The sequence below is a fragment of the Sparus aurata genome, chromosome 1 (genome assembly GCF_900880675.1).
Source record: "Sparus aurata chromosome 1, fSpaAur1.1, whole genome shotgun sequence".
Taxonomy (NCBI): domain Eukaryota; kingdom Metazoa; phylum Chordata; class Actinopteri; order Spariformes; family Sparidae; genus Sparus; species Sparus aurata.
Genome location: NC_044187.1, coordinates 13,399,255 through 13,424,223, shown reverse-complemented (window position 1 = coordinate 13,424,223; position 24,969 = coordinate 13,399,255). Strand labels below are relative to the sequence as shown.

Sequence of the window (24,969 nt, the reverse complement as noted above, 5' to 3'; positions counted from 1 at the left end):
ATGAGCTGCATTATGTCAGATTCAAACTAAACATGTGGGTGACAGAGATGATGGGTTTGACTGAATACTGCTGTCTGTATTGGTTGGGATCAAACCGGGAGGGTTTGCAGTCATGTGGCGAATGTTTAGAATGATTAGGCTGAAAATACTGGAGCAAGTTGTGAGTGTGTGCGCGCAAGTGTGTGTTTACAGAGAGATAAAGAGGGTGCGAGGTAAAACGAAGAGAAACAAAAAAGTAAAAAACTAAAAACGAAACAGATGAGGGGATAGAAGAAGATGAAGATAAGAAGATAAATAAAGCTGTGTCTAACCTGCGTTTGTGTGTGTGTGTGTGTGGTGCATGGTTATAATGAGCGCTCTGACCTTGGAGTGGGTGATGGACAGGGTGTCCACCCAGACGCGCCAGCCGCCCCACTCGTATTTGATGGCGTGATAGAGAAGGATGCGGAAGATGGCGTACACCATCTCTGTGATTTTCTGCTCTTCTGTGTTTCGCGGGTTGATGTAGCACAGGGAGAGCATCCACTCCTGCCACACCGAGCACTGCAGCAGGCTCCTGAAATGAAAAAATGTAGTGCTGAATGTGAATCCCGCTGGCGTGTAAATACTACGCGGACTGGTGTGTGATGTAGATCTATGTCCTGTGAAGTGGTCGAACTCTTACCTGCGGTTCTCTCGGCTGTTATTGAACAGTTTGATCATGTCTGACAGGAAGACCCTGCGCACCTCCATGCTCTCGGGGGATGGAGGAGAGTTCTTCAGCAGAGCAGCTATCACTTTCAGAATTTCTAGAAAAATATTGAGGAGGATTGAGGTAAAAAGGCAAAAGAAAAAAAGTTTACATTTCTGCAGAAATTAATGTGCCATAAAATATAAAAATACTTCTTTTCTGTATCTGTTCAGAATATATGTCTGTGTTTTTGTAATATGATACAGTCAAATGCAGCAAGTAGTATTTTTAAGGATTAGAGTAAAAAACGTTGGATTTGGAAACATCCAGCATTTTGCTTGGAAATAAAACTCGCTTTGAGGGGCACAGAGGAAGAAACTGCACAACTCAACAACTAAATCATACATTGGTTCCAACATGTGCAAATCATTGTGTCACAAACTATCTGAACTCGCAGCTGTACACACCTGAAAATCTGTGCCTGTGGTAAGAAAAACAGGACGGACAAAAAAATGAAAAAGAAAATTCCGGGCCATTGATCTTTATCACATTGTAATGGTTTTGGTATTGTTTCAAACGAGAGAGCCGGCGTCACGGCCCCTTCTGGAGGACTTGGCTTCGGTTAAACCAAAGAGACTGACTGTTTAGATGAATTATCTAGACAATGTCAGTGTCCATTTGCCTTGAGTAGTGAGACGGCAGGGCTTGGATTTCACTCGTCTCTTCAGACCTTGGCGCTAACCGATGCCCCCTTGCCCCGGCAGACGGTTGTGTTGTTTCTACGCCTTAGTCACTCAAATTATGAGTCGCTGAACCTTTACCGCCAGAAAATTACCCCAGCATGTACCGGGAATGAGGATGGAGGGATGGCGTATTCCCTCCTTTTTTCCATTTGCTCTTGGTTCTTTTCCCTTGAGTTAATTTGAGGGAAACGGTACTTCCTCGGTTTGTTTGATTGGCTCTGACGTTGCTAAAGACTGCAATCAGGGGGCCATTTTTGGGAGTTTGTCGCAGATTAAATCAAGAGAATGCAGGGCAAAGGAGAAACAGACCACCGCTCTATGTTCCACAGAATGTGCTCACATGTACGGACCCGTACTAGGTTTCTATGATATATACCGCCTGTCGAGGATGGTTGGGCAGCAGAGTTTTTAACACAATAAAGGCTTTAGATAATCAATGTGTGACTACAGCAGGGCCATGTCAGATTAAGGGTGGTTGGAAGTAAACCTTGGTTGTGATTATACCAAGCGTTGGATTTCAAGCTGATTAAAGCACAAAGGTGCACGTATGTGTGGGAGCAGCAGTATAAAAAGAGAGAGGGATGTTTTCTTTTCTCTGCTGAAATGAATACTTAAGATTTCAGCATATGAAAAGATTGTGCGAGCCGACGTGAAATTGGAGGTAAGTTACAGCCTGAAAATATAAGATGGGAACACTGATCAAAGCCACGGGTCACAGTTTCAGCTTATTATGTTGCCGCGTATAAAAAAAATGAGCCTGCACCTCCTCTCCTGTGTGTAATGATGCACCGGTCGAAACTGTTTTGTAGCAGTGTTCGAAGGAGGGTCATTTTTGTATTCCACCTCCATCCCTATTGGTCGTACTTTTGGTTGTAGTGCCATCATTGATTGTAGCACTAAAATTGTTCATATTTTTGTTATTTGATCATGATTAAAGTTCTATTTTCTAGGCTGTATGCTTGTTTGTGAGCAGTATTTTGTTTTGTTCTACACTTTGTTGATAAATGTTGCATCTTATCTAGTTTTGATGTAACGTTATTGATTTGGTGGTCCACAACTCCTGAATGTATATAGACGAAATAGTGTAGTAATACAGTAGATATGAATAAATATGGCTGCATTTAAATATACTTTTATTGAACATTAATTCATAAATAATGTAATTTAAATCTATGTTAATTATTGTTTTAATTATAAAACCCATAATAATATAAATATTCACATGATAGACCATTATATTAAAACATTAAATATTTACATCACAAGTGCATTTAAATACTAAACAAACATTTTATGACTCAAGCAAATATATTTAAACAAACTCCAAATAGACTTAAATGCAATTAAATAATTGATTAAATCTAAATTATTTGGATTTATATTAAATAAATGCATACAAAAACATAACACCTTTCACACACTGAATTAAGTGAAGTTTTATTACACGAATCATTCCTCTATATGAAAATTAATCCTGACAAAACATGATACAGGCTTCCAATAAAACTAGCAGATGTGTGTACATTTGTCAAACAAAGCGTTTGCACCATCCTCATGCTAGGTTTATATCTGACACTCTGTAGTATGAAAATACCCTCTGGCTGTAGAATTTATGACGTTCATTTGTTTGAATGTATATAGCAATCGCACGGTTCCGCGGGGAATTATCCTCCAGTGCTGTATGGAGCAATAGGTATGTAGAGAGGGTATGCTGCAGGGGATGATTTAGGAGAGTAGTGTGGCGCAGAGGAGGCACTTACGTGGGTTGAGGATCTTCACAGTGGAGTCGGGGTCCGGATGCTGTTTATGGATCACTTGAGTGCAGATCTGTTCTGTAAGAATCTACCAGGGGAGCGAGAGGGGATTCGAGTCGTAAATATCCACACTGGTCTCAACAATAACAGAGAAACAAACCGCACTATGGATACACAAAGCTGTGTATATGTTTCACCCTCACGTCGTATATGGCTGAATAATTGTTAAATCAAGTTTCTTTCACGGGGTCAGCCATAAAATGTATTATCTCAGCAAACTCATTAAATTGTCACATTGAATAACAGAGGAAGAAATGGATAATTAGAGACAGAAAGGTCAGTTAAATTGCAACAAAATAAATAATGGCAGGCAGTAGAACACAGAGGTTATGACTGTAAATTCAGCACAGGCCTGGAGTGTACACGTATGCAGAGGACTGACCTCAAACAGCACGTTGTAGGTTGTCATGGTGAACTGGTTGGAGTGGAGCATCAGCCGTTCAGTGAGCAGTGAGAAAAGACCATGACTCAGCATGACCTCAGCTCTCCTCCTGATCAGGATATCAAGAGGTCAAAGGTCAGTCAGTAAACATAAGCATTTGCCAGACCATTGTTGTATCAGAAAGCAATGCAGCACCTCCTCTGATTTGGTAAATTATATGCAAGCGCACTGAAATACCTCAACTATGATTTTTATTTGAAAAGTAATATCGGATCATATAGAAAATGCCACGGAATATCATAAATCGTGAGAGTTGACAGGGGCAAAATCTGGGGTTTCTGATGAGTCAAATAACTGCAGAGGTTGAAATCTGTAACAGTATAAATCAGCTGAGCTCCAGCTGATTTTTGACATGCAGGAAATGAAAAAGAGAATCCCTGCTGACTAAGTAAAAGCAGTTCTTCACAGATGAGCCTTCATCGCCTTTTATCTCTGATCATGGATCAGCTCCAATTTTAGCATCGTAGCTCAGCTAAAAAACTGTGTACTGTTTGCAGTCAATCTTGCATCTGGATCACAAGGCTTATTTACTGCTGCGTCAACAGGGCTAGTCGTTGGTATTTCTAGTTCAGCTTAAGTTGTGCACACTGTTATCGGTCATTAAGAGTTAATTAAGTAAATAACACCGGGCCCTGGATAAGTGTTTGCTCACTGGACATTGGTGCAGAACTGGACATTTGACTGCAGATTAAACAAAAAACAGATCAGAGGTGGCACATATAAAAGAAAAGAATATCAAAAGAATATTCTAAATGACATTAAGAAGGGGTGGTGAAATGTCTGACAATTCACGTTTTCATTTTAGTTGAAGTTGGCAGAGTATTAACATTAAAAGAACCCATTGTGATTTCATTAAATGTTGCTGTTTAATGTGATTTCTTTTGCACACTTACACACTTACTGTTCTGTCACTATAGGGGACCGAACGGTATCTGACATTGCCTTGAAAACAACCATAAAAACTACATAAAAACGTCACAATGAGCATAACTACAAAAAAGATGTTGGAGAATGAAAGCTATAGAATCAATAGTAAAACTGTAATTCCCTTTCAGTTATTAATAATTTGATTACCATTAGAAGTGGGGCTGGGTATCATTTAAAAAATTCAATACTGGCACCTTGACTTCAGTACAATTTTAACAAAAGAATACTTTATACATACACGTGTGTAAAGTCAGTTACTATGTTAAAACATGTAACTGACTGTGTTTTTCCTGCACAGCAAATCAACACCATCAGATCCTGGCAAAACGAGCATGATGCATGCTTACTGACTGACTGACGCTAATGAGGTTAACTCCTGAGATATTGAAATTTGGCATCAAATGACAAGACATTTTTCAATACTCGATAGTATCGACGCAATTTGGTGGGTGCAATAAAAGCATCAAAGTTAAATACCCAGCCCAAACTAAAAGTGTGTGTTTGTGGGTTTTTTTTTATTCATACAATGTACATTTGTAATGTAAATTATACATCAAGCAAACAACAACTCTATACTCTCAATGGAGTGTCAAAGATTTCAGCTTTGTGACGGTACTTACTTTGGTGTCATGTGTTTCAGAAAATAGCCCATCACTTTGAGTGTCTGGACTCGTATTCCTTCACTTTTTGAGGCCAAAAGCTTGTAAATCACACTGTGAAAAAGGAAAATTCAGGTCAATGAAAGTTATCATCAATATTTTACATATTTTTAGCATTAATCAGATATTTTGCTGTATAGTGTGCACCATATCCTTGCAAAAAACACTTTGACAAAACAAAAATAAATATGTCCACAATATAAAGTGATGCATAGAACTACACTGACAGAAGACTGAAGCTATGAAATTTGAAATTTTCTGCTTTAACTCCGACCATTTTTACTTTGAGCATGGCAGACAAAGAAAATAATGAGTACATCTGCAGATAATAAACACAGCGATGCTTACCGAATGCCGTTGCGCTGGTCGAAGGCCTGGACCATGGATCCTGGATGTTCAGACATCAAAGCCACCAACAACTGCAGCACATCCATGAGGTTGTCATCCTGTGGGAGAGAGGAGACAGGATTTGAGGTTATTGTGGTGTTTAAAGAGGGCAGTGGGAACATTCTGCATCTATTGAAGCTGAACTTTAGAGGGGATAGTTTAAATCATGAGGCATTCTTAGCTGTATATGCCAATACAAAATACATGCTAATACATGCAAAATTCATCGAGTTATTCTGGGGATGTTTAGCAGTGGCAGTAGAAGCAGTAATGGGAGAAGGAGAGGTAGTAAAAAATCCAGTAGAAATAATGGAATACATCACAAGGATCTGAACTGAAGAATTACAATAAGAGCTCTGTACAAATGAAAGGCTGCTACATGTCAGCGGTTTTTCCAGGCAATGTTGTAATCACCCCTTATTCTGACAAGGTTCACTGCAATTCTGACGGATCTGACTGATTCAGTTGTTATGCATCACTCCACTGTAAACAAAACCACGTCTGTCAAGACTGCTAACTGGCAGACTTGGAAAAATAACAAGGAACAGTGATGCTGCCTTTAGCAACAGCTCTGCATATCAGATGGCGGAAAAAGAAAGCGCAGCACAGTTGTGTTATGTTGCCATCTGGTGGCGAGTTTGCTGCTGGTCAGGGCTGCATGAACAACGGCACACATGCCTACCTCATGCATGGTAAGGAGGTAGTTGAGGATACTCTGTAGTTCGTCTTCCTTCACTCCATGATCCTAGAATATAATAACAGACAAATGTACATCACGTCACAGTAATCTATATACTATTCACAGGCTTTATTTGATTCTACAAAGAGAAAAACATTGATAAAGCAAGCAGAAATGTCCATAAAACAGATCTTACCAGAAAAAAAAATCTAAATGTTTTTAGCTGCCCTTTTGAAGGAATTTATAGACGACAGAAGATAAGGGCACAGTTGCCATCTAACAGAAAAGCAGTCAAAGAATAGCGGTTTGACTAAAAGTTAACAACACTTGTTTTTGTATGACGAGGAAGATATCTATTTCCATTTGTTTATATTGTGTTTTTTGAAACAGCTCTCATGTTATGGTGAACCATTTGTAATAAAGAGTACGTCTTATGAAACAAATTTACAGTACACAGATGAGTCTTCGCAAAAAAAACAAAAAACAATTCAGATGAAGAATAATACTTAAAGTTAAAAGTAAACAAATACAGATAGAAAACAAGTGGATGTCTATAAGTGTTATCCAGCATGAATCAGGTACTGTATCTGTGAGGCTCTGTCTAATTCTGTCTCTAAAATAGCAGGTAATTCGCTCCTTGGCAAAGTGCATCTCATTGCCATCCACAACAAAACCGCAAATCCACTTCAAACAGAGAGCACCAGCAACGACACATTTTAGATATTACCGATGGAACCACAAGTACTCATCATTTTGCCCTTCAAATGTGCCACTTCCTCAAGTGAGTCAATATAAGTCTATTTGTCTGTCTTGTCTGTTTGTAGCTGGGCGACTGGCTGGCTGGCTCTGGCATCATGAACCTACCTTCATTATGAGTTGCTTGACAAACAACAACAGAAACGCTCGCAATGAAAGGATCTCCTTATGGTTTGGCCTTGGACCATCTGAAAATACAAACAGCAGAATAAAATTAAAAGATGATCAGTCTGGTCTTTCTTGTTGTAGTGTTCCACCAGATTTATAATTTGAAGGACTTGTAGCTGTAAATATTGTGCATTTACACGTGTGCATCTACATTTCTGTGTGCACGTGAAATCTACTTTTCCATGCATGATCTGCGGACAGGGATGCTTTTGCATTTGTTGTGCACACTCACCGAGGCCTTTGGGCACGACTCCACTGCGGTCCTGTGGGTTCACAACCCAGTAGTAGTATTTCAGCGTGTGCATGACCTGAAGCACAGTGCCCACCCTGCGGATGGTGTTGTAGATGGCCACAGTGCTGATGAACTCTGTAGCCAGGTAAGTGTAGAGTGTCAGTTGCACCTGGAGAAGATAAAGCACACATGAAAACACACGCTTGATGGTTTAGAGTGGAATAATCCAGTTATAGTGTGTCCTAGCTTTCTGTTCCTATGAGAAGAAAATGGAGGATTCGAAGCCCCCTAAGGGCTGTAGGCAAGCCGTTCTCATTTAAATAGCAGCCATTGAGTCACAGGTGGAGGGATAACCTTGAACTCAGAGTTGAACTCTGAAACACTGAAAATAAAAAATAGGGCAAGACCGAACATCGCAAAAGGAGGGTGATTCTGATTGTGCATGTCTGAATGTAGTAACCGATATGTGTGTGCCTTATCTTCACAAATGCAACCAAATGCAAAAGAATGTGCTGCTGTGTGTTCATGTTACCTTGGCAGGGGCATGGATCCAGATGGCAGGATTGAACAGAATGTGGTCACACAGCTGCTTGAGGAGCAAGATGCCATTCTGCAAGTTGCTTAGGTATCTGGAAAAGGCCAACACAATGTCCAGGACGGGCCGCGTCACGTGCACCTTGGAAGACTGGAGCACAGACAGTGCCACAACGGGAGGTGAAGAAAAAGAAGAGGATGATATGTCAGCGAAGGGAGTCAAAGACGTGGAAAGCAAAAAGGGGAGGGAAAGGGCACACGCAGAGAAAGATGAGGAGGAGCTCCTCTTCTGCTTAACAAGCACACAAGCCAGCCGTGACCTCCAAAATACAGCAGAGGGGAAAACAAAGTCTGTCCCATATCAAGTGTTGGTGTGTGTTTGTGGTGTTAAGGGAATCAGGATGAGCCTTATTACTGCCCTGGGTTCATTACATGCAGCTACTGGTATGGTACAAGGGCTCTCATGTTTTTCTCTGCCAGCTGAGCCAATTTTTGTTTGTCTTACCTTCTCTAAAGTGTAGCCAATGACGAGAAAGCCTTTGCAGGCCAGGACCTGCTCTTGCATAGCCACTGAGTTCTTCAAGAGCTCCATCACAAAGGATAGCAAAGTGCAGCTAAAAGGACAACAGACAGACAGCGACAAAGAGAGAAAGTGAGAGAGCCGTGAGTTAGACAGTGACAATAATCTATGTAAGCTGCTGACAAAGCCCTGACTGTGAAGGGCACATCCTACATGAAATGTGATTGAATCAGGGTGTCATGTCCCCATTGTGTGAGGGCGACAGTAAGCATCACCTTGAGGGCAGCAGATAAAACGACGGTGCAATTTAGTGCAACAAAGTCCACACCCTGAGTTTGTAATGCAGGCTTTCCTAAGGATTTGTAGTCTCATTTCCAAGCTTAAATAAACTTGATGATATCACCACTTGGTTTATGTTCTCAGACTTGACCCAAAGAGCAACAGATGCCAACAGACAACTGTTTCGTACTCCCCACGAAGAACAAACTGGTGGTCCTGTGTTAAAATGGTGGAGTAGCTCTTTAATGAATACACTTTCCTCGTGTATAGGTTCAAGATCAGTTAGCTGCTATAAGCTGTAATGCAATAATCATGAACAGTGTTAACAGAATTTGCATTGCACAAACACATCAGGATTACCACACAACTTCAATGCAAACATCGTCATTGATTGATCGTGCCAGTAAAGTCAAACTACCAGCCTTGTTATTTTCACTTCTTGCATTACATACGATGAGAATGATGCAGCGAAACAAAATCCCGATTTTATGAAGGTAAACAAATCCTACAGCGTTTCACATTAAAGAGTGTGTGTGTGTGTCTGTGTTTACCAGACGGAGGTGTCCAGCTCGTGGCTGGAGGGCTGGCAAAAATCCAGCTGTGCAAACAGAGGGAAGAGGACCTGCACGCCTCCGATAGAATGTATGCCACTCTGGACTGAGTGAGTCACCACGGCTTTCACATCCTAAAGAAACAAACACACATGGCCACATTTGACACGTAACACGATAAACATTTACCCATGGTTCACAGATATTTGCTTTGATAGTCACAACTTTTTACACCAAGTTAGGTCTATCCTTCAACTTTTTTTTAAAGTATTTGCAAGTAGTTGCATTGTCATGACCGAAAGATGAGTCTTATTTAACATTTATTTAACCAGGAAAGAAAGTCCTGGCCAACATTAGCAGCAGCACTCATAGACATAAAACAAACACATAACAAAGTGAAGACAGAAAGCTACTGAGTCATAAAACATCAAAACATTAATCAACATTAAAAAACATCTATAGCCAGATGTACTTTCTTTCCAGTTGTTTAAAATCACTTTAAATGTTTCCAGTGAGACCGGCTCCCAAAGTTTTGGGCTAATTTGTAACTTGTCCCAAGCAGAGGGAGCAGAAAACTTAAAAGCTCTTTTTTCCCCAAGTTCCGTAGGGGTTTTCTTTATCATACCACTACAATATGCTTTTTTATCATCACCAACATGCTGCCATTGGCATTTGTACCTCCTTGATATATCCAAATTGCAGACATGAACATGTTTGAGAGGGTTAATGCTCCTAAGTGGTTGTTTCTTTCATTGTTTAGTCACAACATGTTGAAAACAGATGGTAAAGCAAAACTGATCATATTTTGTTTGGCAGTCTCGTGCAGGAGCCGGTGTTGATATATGTTTACAACACAAACAGTGGCTTGGCAAAACTTTTTACTCTCTATAGGGTTGGAATTCTTGAGCAGGGCACAGCAAAGCAAAATATAGGTCACATATTCATACATATTTCACGTGTGTGTGTGTGTGTGTGTGTGTGTGTGTGTGTGTGTGTGTGTGTGTGCGTATGTGTGGTGTAGGAAGCATATGTCTGAGTGGCAGCAAAAGCCTCCCTCACAAAGGAAACAAAGCCTTTGCTTTGATGAGAGGGCATGAGAGAAAACTCAATTAGTGCTTGAGAAAAGAAAACCCGACAGGAGTAAGGAAATGGTGTCGTGGGTTGTTTGTGTGGGTGTGTGTATTTGTAAGCAACATATGGAAAACTTCCACAAAGTTCACCACCTACTTCTAACAGTAAAAATGCACAACTACTAGAATGTGGTTCCAAACTAAATCTCGGAAGGCTAATTCCATAATTAGAGCATCAGGATGGCATTTTTCCGCAGCTGCAGCAGTCTGGCAAGCTCAACACATTTGCACCTCTGCCCTAATGAGGATATTAAAATGAAAAGATGCCAACTGGGCCACTTTCATTATCGCAGAGGTAGAAAGAAAGAATAACGAGTGGCACATATGGAACAGTGGGAGGTAGGAGAAGGCATGCAGGTGCTGAAAGAATTCGTACCAACGTTGCTTTTATGCAAGTGCAGCATGGTGACTTTAGGTCCTAGCAATGTCAATTTCAACTTAACAGGAAACAGCATGTATTAAACCAACAGGTTAGATGAAAGGCACAATTACCTGCAGCATGAGTGCATGGGGTGAGTGGACAAAAATGGAGGTGTTGTCCTTGGGGGAGGACTCAAGGCAGAGCTGGGCATCTGTGGCGCGAGGGTTATAAGCGAAGGCAATACTAGAGGACAGCTTGCCGTCGTACAGTAAGGTCTTATGATGCTCTGCAAACAGCAAGTCACTTTCAGCCTTGTACTTGAATGTGCCCTAAGGAGAAGGAAGAAGAAAGGAGAGACATTTATTGGAAAAGAACATAATATACCGATGGAACCACAAAGAGAAAAACTAACTAGTAACACATGAGCGTCTAACTTTCAAAATACCAAATACTAGCACTTTAAATGTATCTGTCCAATTAAACAGTCTTAGTATGTTTATTTATGTGACCCTCTTGTAGCATGCATATTAGTAAAGTATTAGATCATTATCAGTCGTTATAAAGCTCCTGCGGGCTGGGCATACACTGTATGCATGACACAATAATAAAAGTAATTCATTCATTCATTCATTCATTCATTATAAAGCACTAATGCCGTATTCTGCATGAACATACTGTGTTCTACAAAAACATTAACTAAGAGTGGTCCTATTCTCACTGGTAACGCCTTATAATAAGGTGCTTATAATAAGCCTTAGTTTAGAGGCAATAAGGGCCCTATAAATGCGTGTAAGATGCTTAAAGTTAATAAGATTTTTTATTCAGAACTGTTCTTTTTATTGTTTATATTAGCAACGCAAGCATAATTAATGAACTTCACTACCTTCACAATTATGTCACTTGTAAACATTTACTAAGCTTTTTTTGCACTAGGATTAAACCACATCTTATTAAGGAAATAATTGGCAGTTGACCATGCATTTTGCAGCTACAGCATCTCAAAAAAGAAAAATGCATTATTAAGGGTGATAAATTCTTTATTATGAACTTATAAACATTTCTATAAAGATTATTTATATTGACTTTTGTATATAGTTTCTCCGGGCATGCACATATAATCATTACATACTCTGGAAACCTGTTTGTGTCATGGTTTTTGCAGTTTACATTGTATGTGGATGTATTGGGCCAGGTACTTTTTGTCGCTATCTCTGGTTTGTGTTTTTAGATAAACTTGTTTGCTGAAATACATGGCTTTCCATATATTGTTGCCCGTAAACTGCAGCACATAAAGCATTAAATGTACCCGACAATGATATTCAACTATCTAGAAAAGGAATAATATCATGGACTGACTAGGTAAATCCCCTTAGACCATCCTCTCTTTGTGTTTTGGGATGCTCCAAAACCATCACAGAATTTATCTATAGTTGAAGTCTGTCTCTTTTTAAATCTTAATATGACACAGACATCTCATCAAGGACATTTTAGACCTTCGAACCTGGTAGCCCGGACCCAGCTGATAGATAGCCAAGATCTGAGCAGCGCTGAGCGCCTCTCCAAACAGGTAAACTGCCCCCATCTGTCCGCAGAAAACACGGTTGGCATCCGCCGTCTCTGACGATCCCAGGAAACACTTGTCAAACGTCTGCAGCAGGAGGGAGGCAGGCAGAAGATTATAGAAAGACACCAAAAAAGATGAAAGGAGGAAGGGAGGGGGGGGATGGAGGGAAAGAATTAAGAAAGGAATGATAAATAAGACGAAAATAGCCAGAAAGAAGAGAGGGTAAAGGCATGTTAACACTGGCTATAAATGGCGACACACAGCCTCAAACTATGAGTATACTGTCGCTAACATGATAATGTTCCGTCTTCCTCTGGTTATGGTCAGCGAGAGATAAGCAGAAGTGTTGACAATGATGAGGCCACATCTCAATCAAGTTGCTCATTTGCTTTCTGACATGCTGCCACTTCTCGAGGATTACACTACACTGTGGAGGCATTTTCATTCCTAACAAAATTTGATTTAAGAATCTCATATCTCAGCATGACAGAAAGCAATCCTGGGGACTGTGACAGGGTTCATTCTGTGATGTGTGCGAGGTTCAGGGTGTGTGTGTATATCTGTAGTCATTCTCCACTGTACTGTCCATGCTAAAAGATGGAGAGAATGGTTTCACCCCTGAGCCCTTGGAAAGCAAAAATATATCTTTGAATGACGAGGGCATGAGGGCATTTTTTTTCAGGGTTTTTTTGTTTGTTTGTTTTTGGTACAGCTGTATCTGCTCCTGAGTATTGATATTTTATAGAAAATATGTTGCGTGTTCCCACATACCTACTTGACTTTTGGGAAATGATTTGCTTTCTTGCCTAGATTGTTTAAGATAAGAAGATCAATTTCACTCTTATGGTAAATGTAAGCTGTAACACGCAGCCACCAGTTAGCTTAGTTCACATTTACATTTTAGGGCATTTAGCAGACGCTTTTGTCCAAAGCGACTTACAGTAATTCATACATTCATACACTGATGCCGGCGGCTGCCATGCTAGGTGCCGACCAGCACATCAGGAGCAGTTTGGGGTTCAGTATCTTGCCCAAGGAGATGCAGACCAGAAGAACTGAAACAGCGATCTTCCGATAACAAAACACTGGCTCTACCTCTGTTTAGCATAAAGACTGGAATCAGTGGGACATAAGTAGCCTGGCTCTGTCCCAAGCTAACAAAATCCACCTCCTGGCACCTTCAAAAGGCCACTTATCGACACATTATGTCTTTAACAGTACAAAAACCAAAGTTTTAATAAACAACGTGTGGTCATTTTTATATCAAAATTGTTGCTACTTACGTCACTTGTATTGACAAACCAGGCGATGTCTCCAAAGGAAGCCAGTTCCCCGTTCACATAGCAGCTAATTTCACTGTTTTTCCAGCGGTTGTAGATGTGAACAAGAGTCACCATGTACCACTGCAACAACAAGAGGAAATCTGTTACTGTATATCTGGAGCATCTCACAGACACACACACACACACACACACACACACACACAAGATATCAACCAGTGAGCACATGGTGAGAATCTTCTTGCCTGCTCAATTAACCTGCTTCTGTGATGTTTCAGGAAGCAGTCCCCTCAGGCTACAATCTCACCTACATAGATTTTGTGGTTTTTACCTCCTCCGTACAACGAGTGAAAAAGGTTACCGATGTTACCACAGTAAAAATAGGTTATTATTGTTTCCTCTGGACATGAAAGGGGAAGGTATTAAAAAAAGAGTGAAACATCAGCTAAAATGAGTACTGAGTCCCCATAAGGTTTATTGAGGTACAGTGGTTCCTTCATGCCCGGGGGACGGAGGAGGATGTTTCAAATTGTCCACGGGAAAAGCATCTTTCTGGTGTTCCTTGCCTGGGAGGGACTGAGAATATTGGATAATCCCTCTCTCCCATCGCCCTCATTCCTCCTCCTTCTGGTTTATGCCTCTCCCCAGAGTCAGGTAAGATGTGACAGTTCTTTCTCACACCCAGGTCTAGATTTATTGTGCGAGTACATGCGTGCTTGTGTGCGTGCATGTGATTGATTATGCGTGTGCTGACATGTGATATCTGTGATCTATTTGCAGAGACATTTTCCAGGATTTAGTTTGCCTGGGTTACTAAACCAGCTTCCGCTGCTTCCGTACCTTCTGTGGCTTGAAGTCGTACTTTACACAGTGCTGGAATCCTTTCCCCTTGGATTTTAATGAGGTCACTATCAAACAGCCGCCCACAAAGTGTGCAGAGTAACCCAGGCCTTTAGTTGTGCGGAAACTGAAAATAAATGAAGGGGAGATACAAACACATTAAGTGCCTCAGTGCAGATAGACACTTTCATGCTGACAACATTCAAGGGCAACATGGGTTATAGCATTCAAAATATATCAAATAAACAGTTTAAAAAGGGTCTCAAAGTGATAAAGATAGTAAACAGTCATTTCTCAATTTCACAGACTCTTTGCATCGTTCTTCATGTCCCGGGGAGACGGGGCCCCTGCATGTGATTTAGTGAATTAATCTCTTTTTAGAAGAGCACAGTGCTGAAGAGGAGCTTTTATTAAAGATTCTCTCAAGCAGCTCGTTGGCCATCCAGCTAGTCCAAACAGATCCCCGTTGTATAAATTAGATTTCTGACAGAAATTAATTATTGGTTGAAAAGAAGATGATCAGAAGGCCTGATTTATTCGCCCCTCAGAGAGGAAGCAAAGGATGAGGGGACAGGAAGGATGGAGAGGGGAAGCATGACTGTATTTCAGCAGGGAGGCCGAAGGCTGCTGCACATTTTTGGGATTCAAATGCATATAAGATGCATGTTGGTTGAATTTAGTGCATCGATTTAACACCACCTTCAATGAATTTCACTTCTCTTTGTTTTATTATACCACAAATGTGCACTATGTAATTACCTTTCTATTTTTGCATTGTATATACAGTATGTTCAAACACACAGAAATAATCAAATGCCAAACAAATGGCAAAGGTTCTGGGTTGGTGTTCAAAGAATGGTGTTGATACCTACCAGTACAGGTAAGGCTTGTCTTTGTCTACATTGATGTTGTTGAGAGGATCCATGCGGAGCCATGTGTGAAATGTAAATCCATTCTGGTATGGCCATTTTGCTATAGGAGGCAGAGCTATAGCCTGTTAGGAAAGAAATAACACAGAAAACACAATAGAATTACAGGACATAAACAAAACACTGTTGGCTAATGTAATAGGTCAGTCTGAATGCAGAGGCATAAAAAGAGTCTGGGTAAAGAAATACCAAGCAAACAAGCTCCACAATGAAAAATCAGAAACATACTGGTCTGAATGACTTTCCTGTGCCTGCATATGTCCTCCCTGACATTCCTATCCGTCTTATTATGAGGACGACACAGGAAAAGGAAGGTGCATGTTAACCTTTCAGAGCACAATGCTGACTAACAATAAGAAGCACTAATGGAGTTCAAAGCAACCAAATCTGACCCAAACATACAAGGCGGCTCATAAAAGCAGCATCACGGAGGATTTAACACTAAAACTAACACACACAAAAATACTAATACTCTGTAAAGGGAGGGTCAACTCCCTGTAAGATTTATACTTGATGTATAAAACGTATATTCATCCTCCATCCACTAAAGAAACATTTTTAAACTGTTTAGTTCTTAAGTCTTAATAACTGTTTACGACTCATTAATGATCAAAAAAGTCTTCCTAATGTGCTGGAGTTATGACAAAATCATCTTTAAACAAGAATACTGGCATGCTAAAACATACACTGACAAGCTAATAAAGATCATTTGGTACTTAAATCAACATTGTGTATCTACAGAAAGACAAGAACAGGACTCAAATGATAAAGATCAGGCTGGGGTTTCAAATAAATTAATGCTCAAAGCATGATTTGAGTAGCCCAGAGCTGAATTTAAAATAGCCACAACATGATACATTTAGTCAGACACACTTTAAATATGTAGACCTAAATTGCTCACAGTTTCATGAAAAAGTGTGCTCATGGCTTCATTTCTAGATACTTTTTACACGAGTACAACAGCCTTTGAGTTAAAAGAGGGGTTGGAGAATTCGAGAAGAAATGTACGGGTCAGTGAAAACAGATCACAATGAAAGGATTCGGGAGAGATCATTGTGTAATATACAAAGGAAAATGGGACTTGTCGTCATTATTAGGAGGCAGTCATGGTGGGGTTTTGCATTAACATCTGCTGAGAAATCTTGCTGCTCATGTGCTGAAACAGCACTCCAACTCTAACCTCTAAAATGAATACAAGTCAGCTCATCATCCGTGTGTAAACACACCAGACACCATTCCATGGTGCAGTGGTGGACATTATGTAGTTTACTCACAGCTGCATTTTTCCCCGGGAAGCTGAAGAAGGAGTCGGGGCCGGTCCTGTGGGCCATATACTTCAGAACTGACAGAAGCTTTACTGCATGATGAGGCTTAAGAGAGAGCACAAGAACACACAAGGATCATTTTAGGAAACTGATAATGTTGGTGTCTAAACAGGCAATCCCATGCAGACAAAGATGTAAGAACTCTAGTGTGAGACTTACAGCTTGTGCATGCAGCTACAAATAACTTAAAAATTGTACAGCTTTGGTTCTGCTTTTTCTAAATTTACCTATCAGACTCTGACAGTGAGACAGCTTTTCTCAGCGCCACGCTGAGAATTCAGTATCTTCACTTGCTTCATAATGTCCTGATTACTGTGTACAAGCACCATCAGAAAAATGTTGCTCTATCACAGATTTCAGATAATGGAAACGGATCAGCGTGTGTGATAAAAAAATCCTTTACATTTGTGGTTGGAGTTCATAAAGTTCAGTACTAGTTAAAACTTGTGCACTGGTCCAAGCCCACCCTGTCTCGCCGGATGTTTCACAAAAATGTAATGAAGAGAGGAGCGGCTGCAAGAGTTGTTTGAAAAAAGGGAGAGTGAGGTGAAATTTAGAAGCATAAAAGCAACCTGCCCTATTTCCTTGACAGCTTGATTAGTGTCAGTGATCAATGGGTTTCGCTGCTTCTCTTCCTTCGCTTCATCTGTCTCCCCTTGTGTGCCACTGGTTCTGCCTGGATGTGGTAACTTGTCTTCTCTACATGTATCATACATCTTAAGTTCTCTGAGGCTATTTCCTTATAGCCATATTCAGTTCAGGGAGTCTATTTTTTTAAAGCTAATATTCTCAAACTAAGTATTCTGGCTTACGCAGTTTTTAATGTTGTAGTTATTTTAGCCTGGAAAAAAGTCAGAACTTGTGTAACCCCATGAACCAATATCAATAATGTACAGCAGCCAAGACAACTGTAGAGCAGCAGTCTGGTTTCATATGATTTATTTTGTCTATGTGAAAAGAACATTGGCCTTATAAAGTGCTGCTCGCACATTCCTCATGCAGGTCCCAGACAACCACGACAGATCACCGTAGCATGACTCTGACTCACCCACTGGCCTTTCTCCCCCTGCAGCTTGCTGAAGAAAAGCTTCAGCTCTTTAACAGTGATGCTGTAGCTGGCGAGCACGCCCAGCATGTCCACGAGCAGGTCTGCAAGACACACAGAGGAGGTTAAACACAGTAACATACAGAGGTTAAAAGGGACAGCTCACCTCAAAATCCAAAGTGTATATTTGCCCCTCTTACCAGTAGTGCTACAGATGCTGTAGGTATCCTTCTAGATGGTTTTGCTGTGAGCTGCAGAGTTTTGGAGATATCAGTTGTGCCTTCTCTCCAATATAATGGAAATAGATGGCACTCAGCTTGTGTTGCTCAACGTGCCAAGTAAATACATTTGAAAAACTTAAGCGCAATGTCTCTTTCCAGAGATCACAACTCAGTTCTTCAAAAAAATCCACAGACTTTGTTGTGACCAGTTTCATGCAGATCTATATCTATATTCTTTCTACCAAACCACATCCAGTAACTGTATCACTTTGCAGAAGGAAGCGAAGCATGCAAATACACATGAACAAGAGGCTCTTCATAGCACAGGATGGAAACATCAATGGCCTCCCTCTTAACTGAGCTGTAATATTAGCTAGCTTAATTAGCTTCTTTAGCTTGCCTCTTGCCCATGAGAAAATTAGTGATTCCCACTGCGTAGTGATACAGAAAAAATACCTGGAAAGAGTCATTGCTTTTGAATGTTTCTAATGTATTTTTTTGGCACGCTTTGAGCACCACAAGTGCCGTTTGGTTCCATCATATTCAGAGAAGCCAGATATATATCTCCAAAACTTGGCAACTCACATCAGAATAATCTAAATGGAATGTATTTGTGTACTTTAAACATTGCATGTTCAAACAGAAAGACTGACATAATATAATAATTTACTCTAAAAGTTAAAGTAAGCTCCAAATGAAAAGAAAACAGGGATATTATAAATAATGAGTCTGTACCTGATTTTATCAAACTTTACTTATGTTCCTATTCACAATTATTACATTTTTCATTGGCATTTTGATGCCTCCTAAGCTACCAGACAAATCTAAAAGTAGGGTGAGCTACACCCGAGTTTAAAATAAAAGATGGAGACTTAAAATAGAGAGGACACTCTGGGAGTCCCAGCTACTGTGCAGCTTCCTTCATCAGTTATTACTGACTAATGCTGAGGCATAGTCTGACAGATCTATGACTGGTGTGCCTGTACACTATCTTTGGTTCAATCCTCCAAGTATAAGGATGAGTGGCAGCTACATGCGGCAGGTCTTTATCCACCGAAAGCTCGGCAGCTCAGTTCTGACTTACACGATCCCTTATTTCAGAAAATTATGTGATGACAGACATCTGAAAAGCTACATTATTATAAGGGCAAAAAAAGGATGAAGTCACTCAGTTTAAAAAGAAAGATATACAAGATATTTAATCTGGAAATGGTTGTATCAGATGAAACATTATACACAAGTTGACAAGGATTTGTAGTGTAGTGAATATTACTATGACCAATTCTCCGAGCTGCCTAGTTACTGATGGCCTGGGTTATATCACCCTTGCTCGACTGCGCAAACCCTCCCGGCCAGCGCTGTTCTTGCTGGCAAAAGTTCACTGAGCCGAACACTGTAGGAATTAATTCGTACTAATTTGCAGATGGGCAACAGACTAAACTGAGACACGGGGGAGACTGTACAGGATGATCATGTCTGCCTTAACTGCAATACATCAGAGTGTGTGCTACAATGGAGGATGTTTCCATGGAATGGAACATTTGGAATTGGTTTGTTATTTGTAATGCTCGACTGATTCCTGAGTTGGAGTTCCTCTCTTTTTCTTTCAATAACAAAATAAAAAGAAATTATTTAAGGTAGGTTTGAGTTTAAAAATGTGTCCTTTCCCTTTTTTCCCACCATCACCTGCGATCATGCTGTCAGTGGTGGATATACGCTGGAGCACCAGCTGGATCAGCCCCACATCAGTGCACGCCTGCAGGTTGCGGACGCTCTTCTTAAGGATGGCTGTGAAGATGCTCCAAACTTCCGCCTGACACGTGGGCTCGCACTTGTCCAACAGCTCCACCATGCACACGATGCTCTCGGGCTCCTGGATGATGAAGTTCATCTCCAGGTCAAACTGGCCGCCAACCAGCTGGGGGAGGGAAGGAATGGGAGGAAGGAGAGAAATGCAGAGAGAGACCAGGAATGAGTGTTCAGTTTCAGTCCTTATGTAAACAGAACAAAGCAATAAAAGAAATAACAACATGGCTATAAATTCTTCTTTTATCATCAGCTAAACATAAGCACACATATCTGTTCAGATTACGATGTGGGTGCGGAATCCTAAACAGATGATTAATCATGCATCAAAATGCTGCTAGCCAAGTGGATTAAAGGTCAGAGGAGAAGCACGGGTCTCTGTCAGTCTGTCTGTTTGTCTGACCATTGATTCAACTGTTTACAGATAGCCTCGAGACACTGACGAACTCAGGGAAAAAAAAAAATATCAAACAAGAAGCCACTTCAGGAAAACTAACCAAGACATCTAGTCAGACAAAAACAGTGAGAAGTGTATTTAGAGGTCTTTTGTTCCTCCAGGAGGCCCTGGAATACTAACAGCATCTGACACAGCCTGGCAGACAGTCCTGGGTTGAAATTAATTCTCACTTATGACAAGCAAGATATTACGCTGTGATTTGAATCTCCATCTAGCATCTATATTAAAAAAAACAGCATGGCTACCACTGTGCACTGTATGAAAAGGTGACAGCAATGTTTTCATGAGATTTTTTTTACATCTTTTACCCTCAAGAATGTGTTTAATCGTGTGATGAATCAAATTAACACATTTTCCTTCACAGCCAATTACACAAACCTGTCTTTTGAATCATTTAGATGAAATTTTATTCATGGCAGCGAGAAAGACTGCATCCCACCATGTTAGTCTGCCATCGCAGTGATCTGCAGCTAAAGGTAGACTGCTTGTCTTTTTGCACAGGAGTAATGCTCTTTGAGTGTGGAAATAAATTGTACGGGCCGTAAATGTCATAATTTGTCAATTCTTAATAGTTGTGATGACGTTTTTATTATTGAACCCTGCCTAATAGAAAAAGATAAGGAAAATAACAATGTTGACATCAAATTAATATCGCGAGTAAGGCTGTCGTGTTTGGAAGCGGGGAGGTGTGACTGGGCGAAAAAAAAAATGAGCATGTGATAGTCGCGCTCGGCCATTAGACAGGCTGGATGTGAAAACAATATGATTTGGTGCAGGGAATGGAAACTGTCTCATTAAAATGAGTGAGGTCGGATTAACGCTGTGCGTGTGTGTGTGTGTATGTGTGTGTGTGTTGAGTAAAAGATGGGGACGCAGGGGATAAAGGGGTAAGGCTGCTGCCACATCATCCTTAGAGATGGGGGATGCAGTGACGATAACACTGACACACAGCTCACCCACTGTCCCTTTAACCTTCTCTCACAGATCTCGATTTTTTCATTTGAAGTATCAACATTAGAACAATGACGCCATCCATCTTCACTGCTCAAAATCCCCTCATTCATTGATTGAATTTATCCTTCACCTTCATACAGTTGTTTTGTCAGAGGTAATGTAAAACATATCTGATCATTTTCATTTCACAAATAATACAAAAAGAGATAATAAGTGCCTGAATGTATATATATATATATACACACATTTAGCATTTTAGGCTGTGACAACAACCATGCTCACTGTGTCAACTTATAACTCAAGAACAAACACTACAAATAAAGCTGAACATTACTTTTATAATTAGTGAATAGTTTCATCTAACACACCTTTAATTTGAAATTAAGTTATTATTTTGGGGGAAAATTTAAGTATCCCTGTCTAACTTAGAGGCTGACCACAAACAGATTTTAATGGCCGATATAGTAACAATAGCCGATTAAACAACTGATATCACCTCTTCCCCTTGATTTGAAAATGGATAACTGTTGAACTGAGAAGTCAAAGTAATAAATACCTTAATACCGTGATTTGGTGTATGTAGCCTTTATGCAAATCAGTGATGTACATCTTTATATGGACTGCTCATCTATCACAGCTAAGTTCCCCCAATATAGATAGTTTGTAAAATGTCCTATTGGCATCAGTAAATCAGCTGAATCAATTAATTAGTTGACCTCTTGTCAAAATATCCACCAGCACCAGGGCAAAAAGCCTGTGCTGAAATAACACATGCACCAATAAATGCCCCACTGGCAACCTGTTTTCATCCCTGTTTGGTCTCTTAGCAAGTCCCCGATAAATCACACAGCCATGTACAGCGTAAAACGCATTAACTTGAGGGGTAGATGCCTCCGATTGCAGCCAGGTCTGCCATTAATGGATGCTGGGTGCCATTTTGCCACAGTAACTGATGATGTATGAGCCTGACACTGTGTGTGAGTCATTGCATCCATCACAGCCAGTTGACCGAGCGGACAGGGAACACGTATGAGGATGGAGACTGCGAGCCACACTACAGTGACATGCAACTGGCACTATTGTACAACAAATTAAACAAATACCTTATCTCAGCTCTACTTACGAGTTATTTATGGGCATCCTAATTTCATTAAATGATTATATTGTTTGCCCATTTCTAAAATAATGTAAAAATACCAATAAATTGCTTTTTATTTAATCAAAAATGAATTATTTAGGGAATGTTGTGCAGATAAAATAAGCAATAGAAGAAAGTTTACAGAGCTTAAATCATTACAGACGGATTGCAAATAAAATCAGTTAACCAAAATATTGACAACACCTGCAGTGTGAGGTGAAAACACAGCTTTCTCATTCTTTATTTTGACGTTATGTGTGAAAAACTGATAGCTGGGGCGCCCATTAGCTTAGCTGGTAGTGCGGGCTTCAGGTAGCATGTGTTATTCTATGACTAAAAGGTGAATATAGACCTGTGAAGTCTGGCGTTATCCGTCGTTACAGAATGTGTTGACTCGTTCAACATCAGCTCTAAAAACAAACAATGACAAGCACTACAGTCTGTAATTCACAAGATCGTTCTAAAAACTCTGCTTATAAAGAGTGTGTTTGGAGAGGCTGTCTTTGCCCGGCCAAAAACGGTATTAACAAAACACTCAAATACAGATCAGCACAGAGGTGAGTGCACCTGCCCCGGTTGTGCATTAATGACAGTAATGAATCTGTGGAAACTAAAATGTAACTGTCAAATGTATTTTCTCTCAGGCAGCACTCTGCTCCAAACCTAGAAACTATGTACCACTTGCAATTTTAAAATCTAAACTGTTGAAACCTCATCTCATTATTGTTACTGGGTACAAAATACATTTTTTAAAAACAGTCAGTATCCTATTACATCATACACAGATTGAATCATGCCACCATTCATCAACTTTGATACTTTAAACGTTGATGTAAAGAGCTAAATGTAATTTGCTATAGCTGAGTGAGGACATTTGATGCATCTATTGGTGCATAGCAAAGAGGTTTACACTATTTCAATTTCTTAAATTGTTCAATTCAATCATGTACATCGCTCTATTTCAGGAACAGGTGTGAAAGGTTGCCAGCTCCAGCCTCGGCTCCAGCCAAGGAGAGCTGTGCAGCCGAGGCTGCCATAAAGCCAGTGCCTTCATAGCAGCTAGACACCAGATCCCTGGCTGGGTAACCTAGCCTGGCTGTTCTCCCCTGAGGCCTGCCTGAATTAATCATGGCTGAGCAGCCAGGCAGCCACTGGGCCGTAACACAAAGCACAAACAGGCTTCTATGGTCTCCATGGAGAATAACACTGGAGGATGGCAGGGCTAAATGGTACGCCACAACTCATTCATATGTAGGGCTTCAGCTAAACTTGCATTTCGGCTAATCCAGAGTGATGCATGAGGATTCTTGGAAAGCTGCGTTCTGAAATCCAATGTCAGAAACAACAATGACAGAGGTGAATATTTCTATTACGAGTTAACAACCTAATTCGAACAAAACGTTCCATCCATATTCATGTAGAGCTGCAGGCACACAATGAGAAACACTTGGAGAAGAGAAAAAAAGCAAAGAGAGTCGTCTTTACAGAAAGAAAAGAGTTGTGCGAGTGTGGTGACGTAGAGAGAAGGGAGGGCAGTGGTACCTTAAAAAAAAGTTAGGAAAGGAAGTTAGCTGAAACGGTTATAATTCTCTGATTCCAGATTCTTAAATGGGAACAATTTCTCAGTTCTTTTCTTTTCTGTGACATCTAACTTAATATCCCTAAGTTATGGACAAACTGGGAAATGTTTACCAGTTTTTGGGAAACGGTTTTCTGTGACTGGAAATAATTGTTAGTTGCAGCTCTTTATTCGTGGACTACATAATGGAGCTTAAAATTAAAACTGTTGTCATGTACAGTACCTTTTCATGCACATTCTCAATTTTGAAAAATAAAAAAAACTGACGCAGGGAGAAGCTTAAAACAAATTCAAATAATGCTGAAATGCTTTTCACTTGACCGAGGAGTAGGAAATAGCATACTGAAAAAGAGAAAACACAATAAAGCCTGATGGAAACTCATTTTTTGGAGACGACCTTGAGGTTGCGGGTGCATGTTTCTGCTTATTCTGCGGCAGACAATGCATTCAAGTCTTGCTGCCACTCATCGTTTAATGACTCCATTCAACGACAGAGCCCAAAAAAAAATCAAGAAGGAGAGACAAGATATTAAGCTTGAATGCAACCACCACATCAGTGTTCTGAGTCAATACGGGGGGCCCTTGTTGCATGTCACCCCCCCTGGAAACACCACAGGGGACGTGTGATGTATTAGTGTCACTGTTGTTCGACTATGGAATAATAAATGCATTCTTACATACGTTACATGCACTGATTTACAATTATTTTAGCCATGCTTAAAATCTGGATAACAATTCAACAGTAACAAAGCATGTTTTTATTTAAACAAAGGATACGAGTGTTGTGTAAATAATTTAAAGGAAACTGAGACTGAGAATAGAAGTACAGAAGTACAGGTTTACTAAAAGAGCCGAGCTATTTGAGGTCTGAGCTAAAAAAAACAACAACTTCTAAATCATTACAGACAGCGATGCGATGCTGTAGATGAGACAAAGCAAAAAATAAATAAAAAGTGATGGCTGTTTTGTACCAAAGGGG

At 40.3% G+C, this 24,969-nt stretch overlaps 1 protein-coding gene across 7 annotated transcripts in view; it reads right to left on the bottom strand.

The window, feature by feature from the left end:
* The window catches only part of lrba (LPS-responsive vesicle trafficking, beach and anchor containing), a 194,049-nt gene that overhangs the window by 149,299 nt on the left and 19,781 nt on the right, over positions 1-24,969 (bottom strand). For all 7 annotated transcript variants that reach the window (XM_030426003.1, XM_030426021.1, XM_030426031.1 and 4 more), the window contains exons 2-21: positions 19,743-19,974; positions 17,839-17,939; positions 16,740-16,835; positions 15,409-15,530; positions 14,537-14,663; positions 13,700-13,819; positions 12,354-12,500; positions 10,984-11,181; positions 9,362-9,495; positions 8,517-8,625; positions 8,010-8,162; positions 7,478-7,646; positions 7,186-7,265; positions 6,325-6,387; positions 5,604-5,701; positions 5,217-5,309; positions 3,610-3,718; positions 3,174-3,255; positions 665-788; positions 364-556 (exon numbers count right to left, since the gene is read on the bottom strand). In XM_030426003.1, coding sequence (XP_030281863.1) covers positions 364-556; positions 665-788; positions 3,174-3,255; positions 3,610-3,718; positions 5,217-5,309; positions 5,604-5,701; positions 6,325-6,387; positions 7,186-7,265; positions 7,478-7,646; positions 8,010-8,162; positions 8,517-8,625; positions 9,362-9,495; positions 10,984-11,181; positions 12,354-12,500; positions 13,700-13,819; positions 14,537-14,663; positions 15,409-15,530; positions 16,740-16,835; positions 17,839-17,939; positions 19,743-19,974 — 2,550 coding nt within the window. The remainder of the gene's footprint in view (positions 1-363; positions 557-664; positions 789-3,173; positions 3,256-3,609; positions 3,719-5,216; positions 5,310-5,603; positions 5,702-6,324; positions 6,388-7,185; positions 7,266-7,477; positions 7,647-8,009; positions 8,163-8,516; positions 8,626-9,361; positions 9,496-10,983; positions 11,182-12,353; positions 12,501-13,699; positions 13,820-14,536; positions 14,664-15,408; positions 15,531-16,739; positions 16,836-17,838; positions 17,940-19,742; positions 19,975-24,969) is intronic.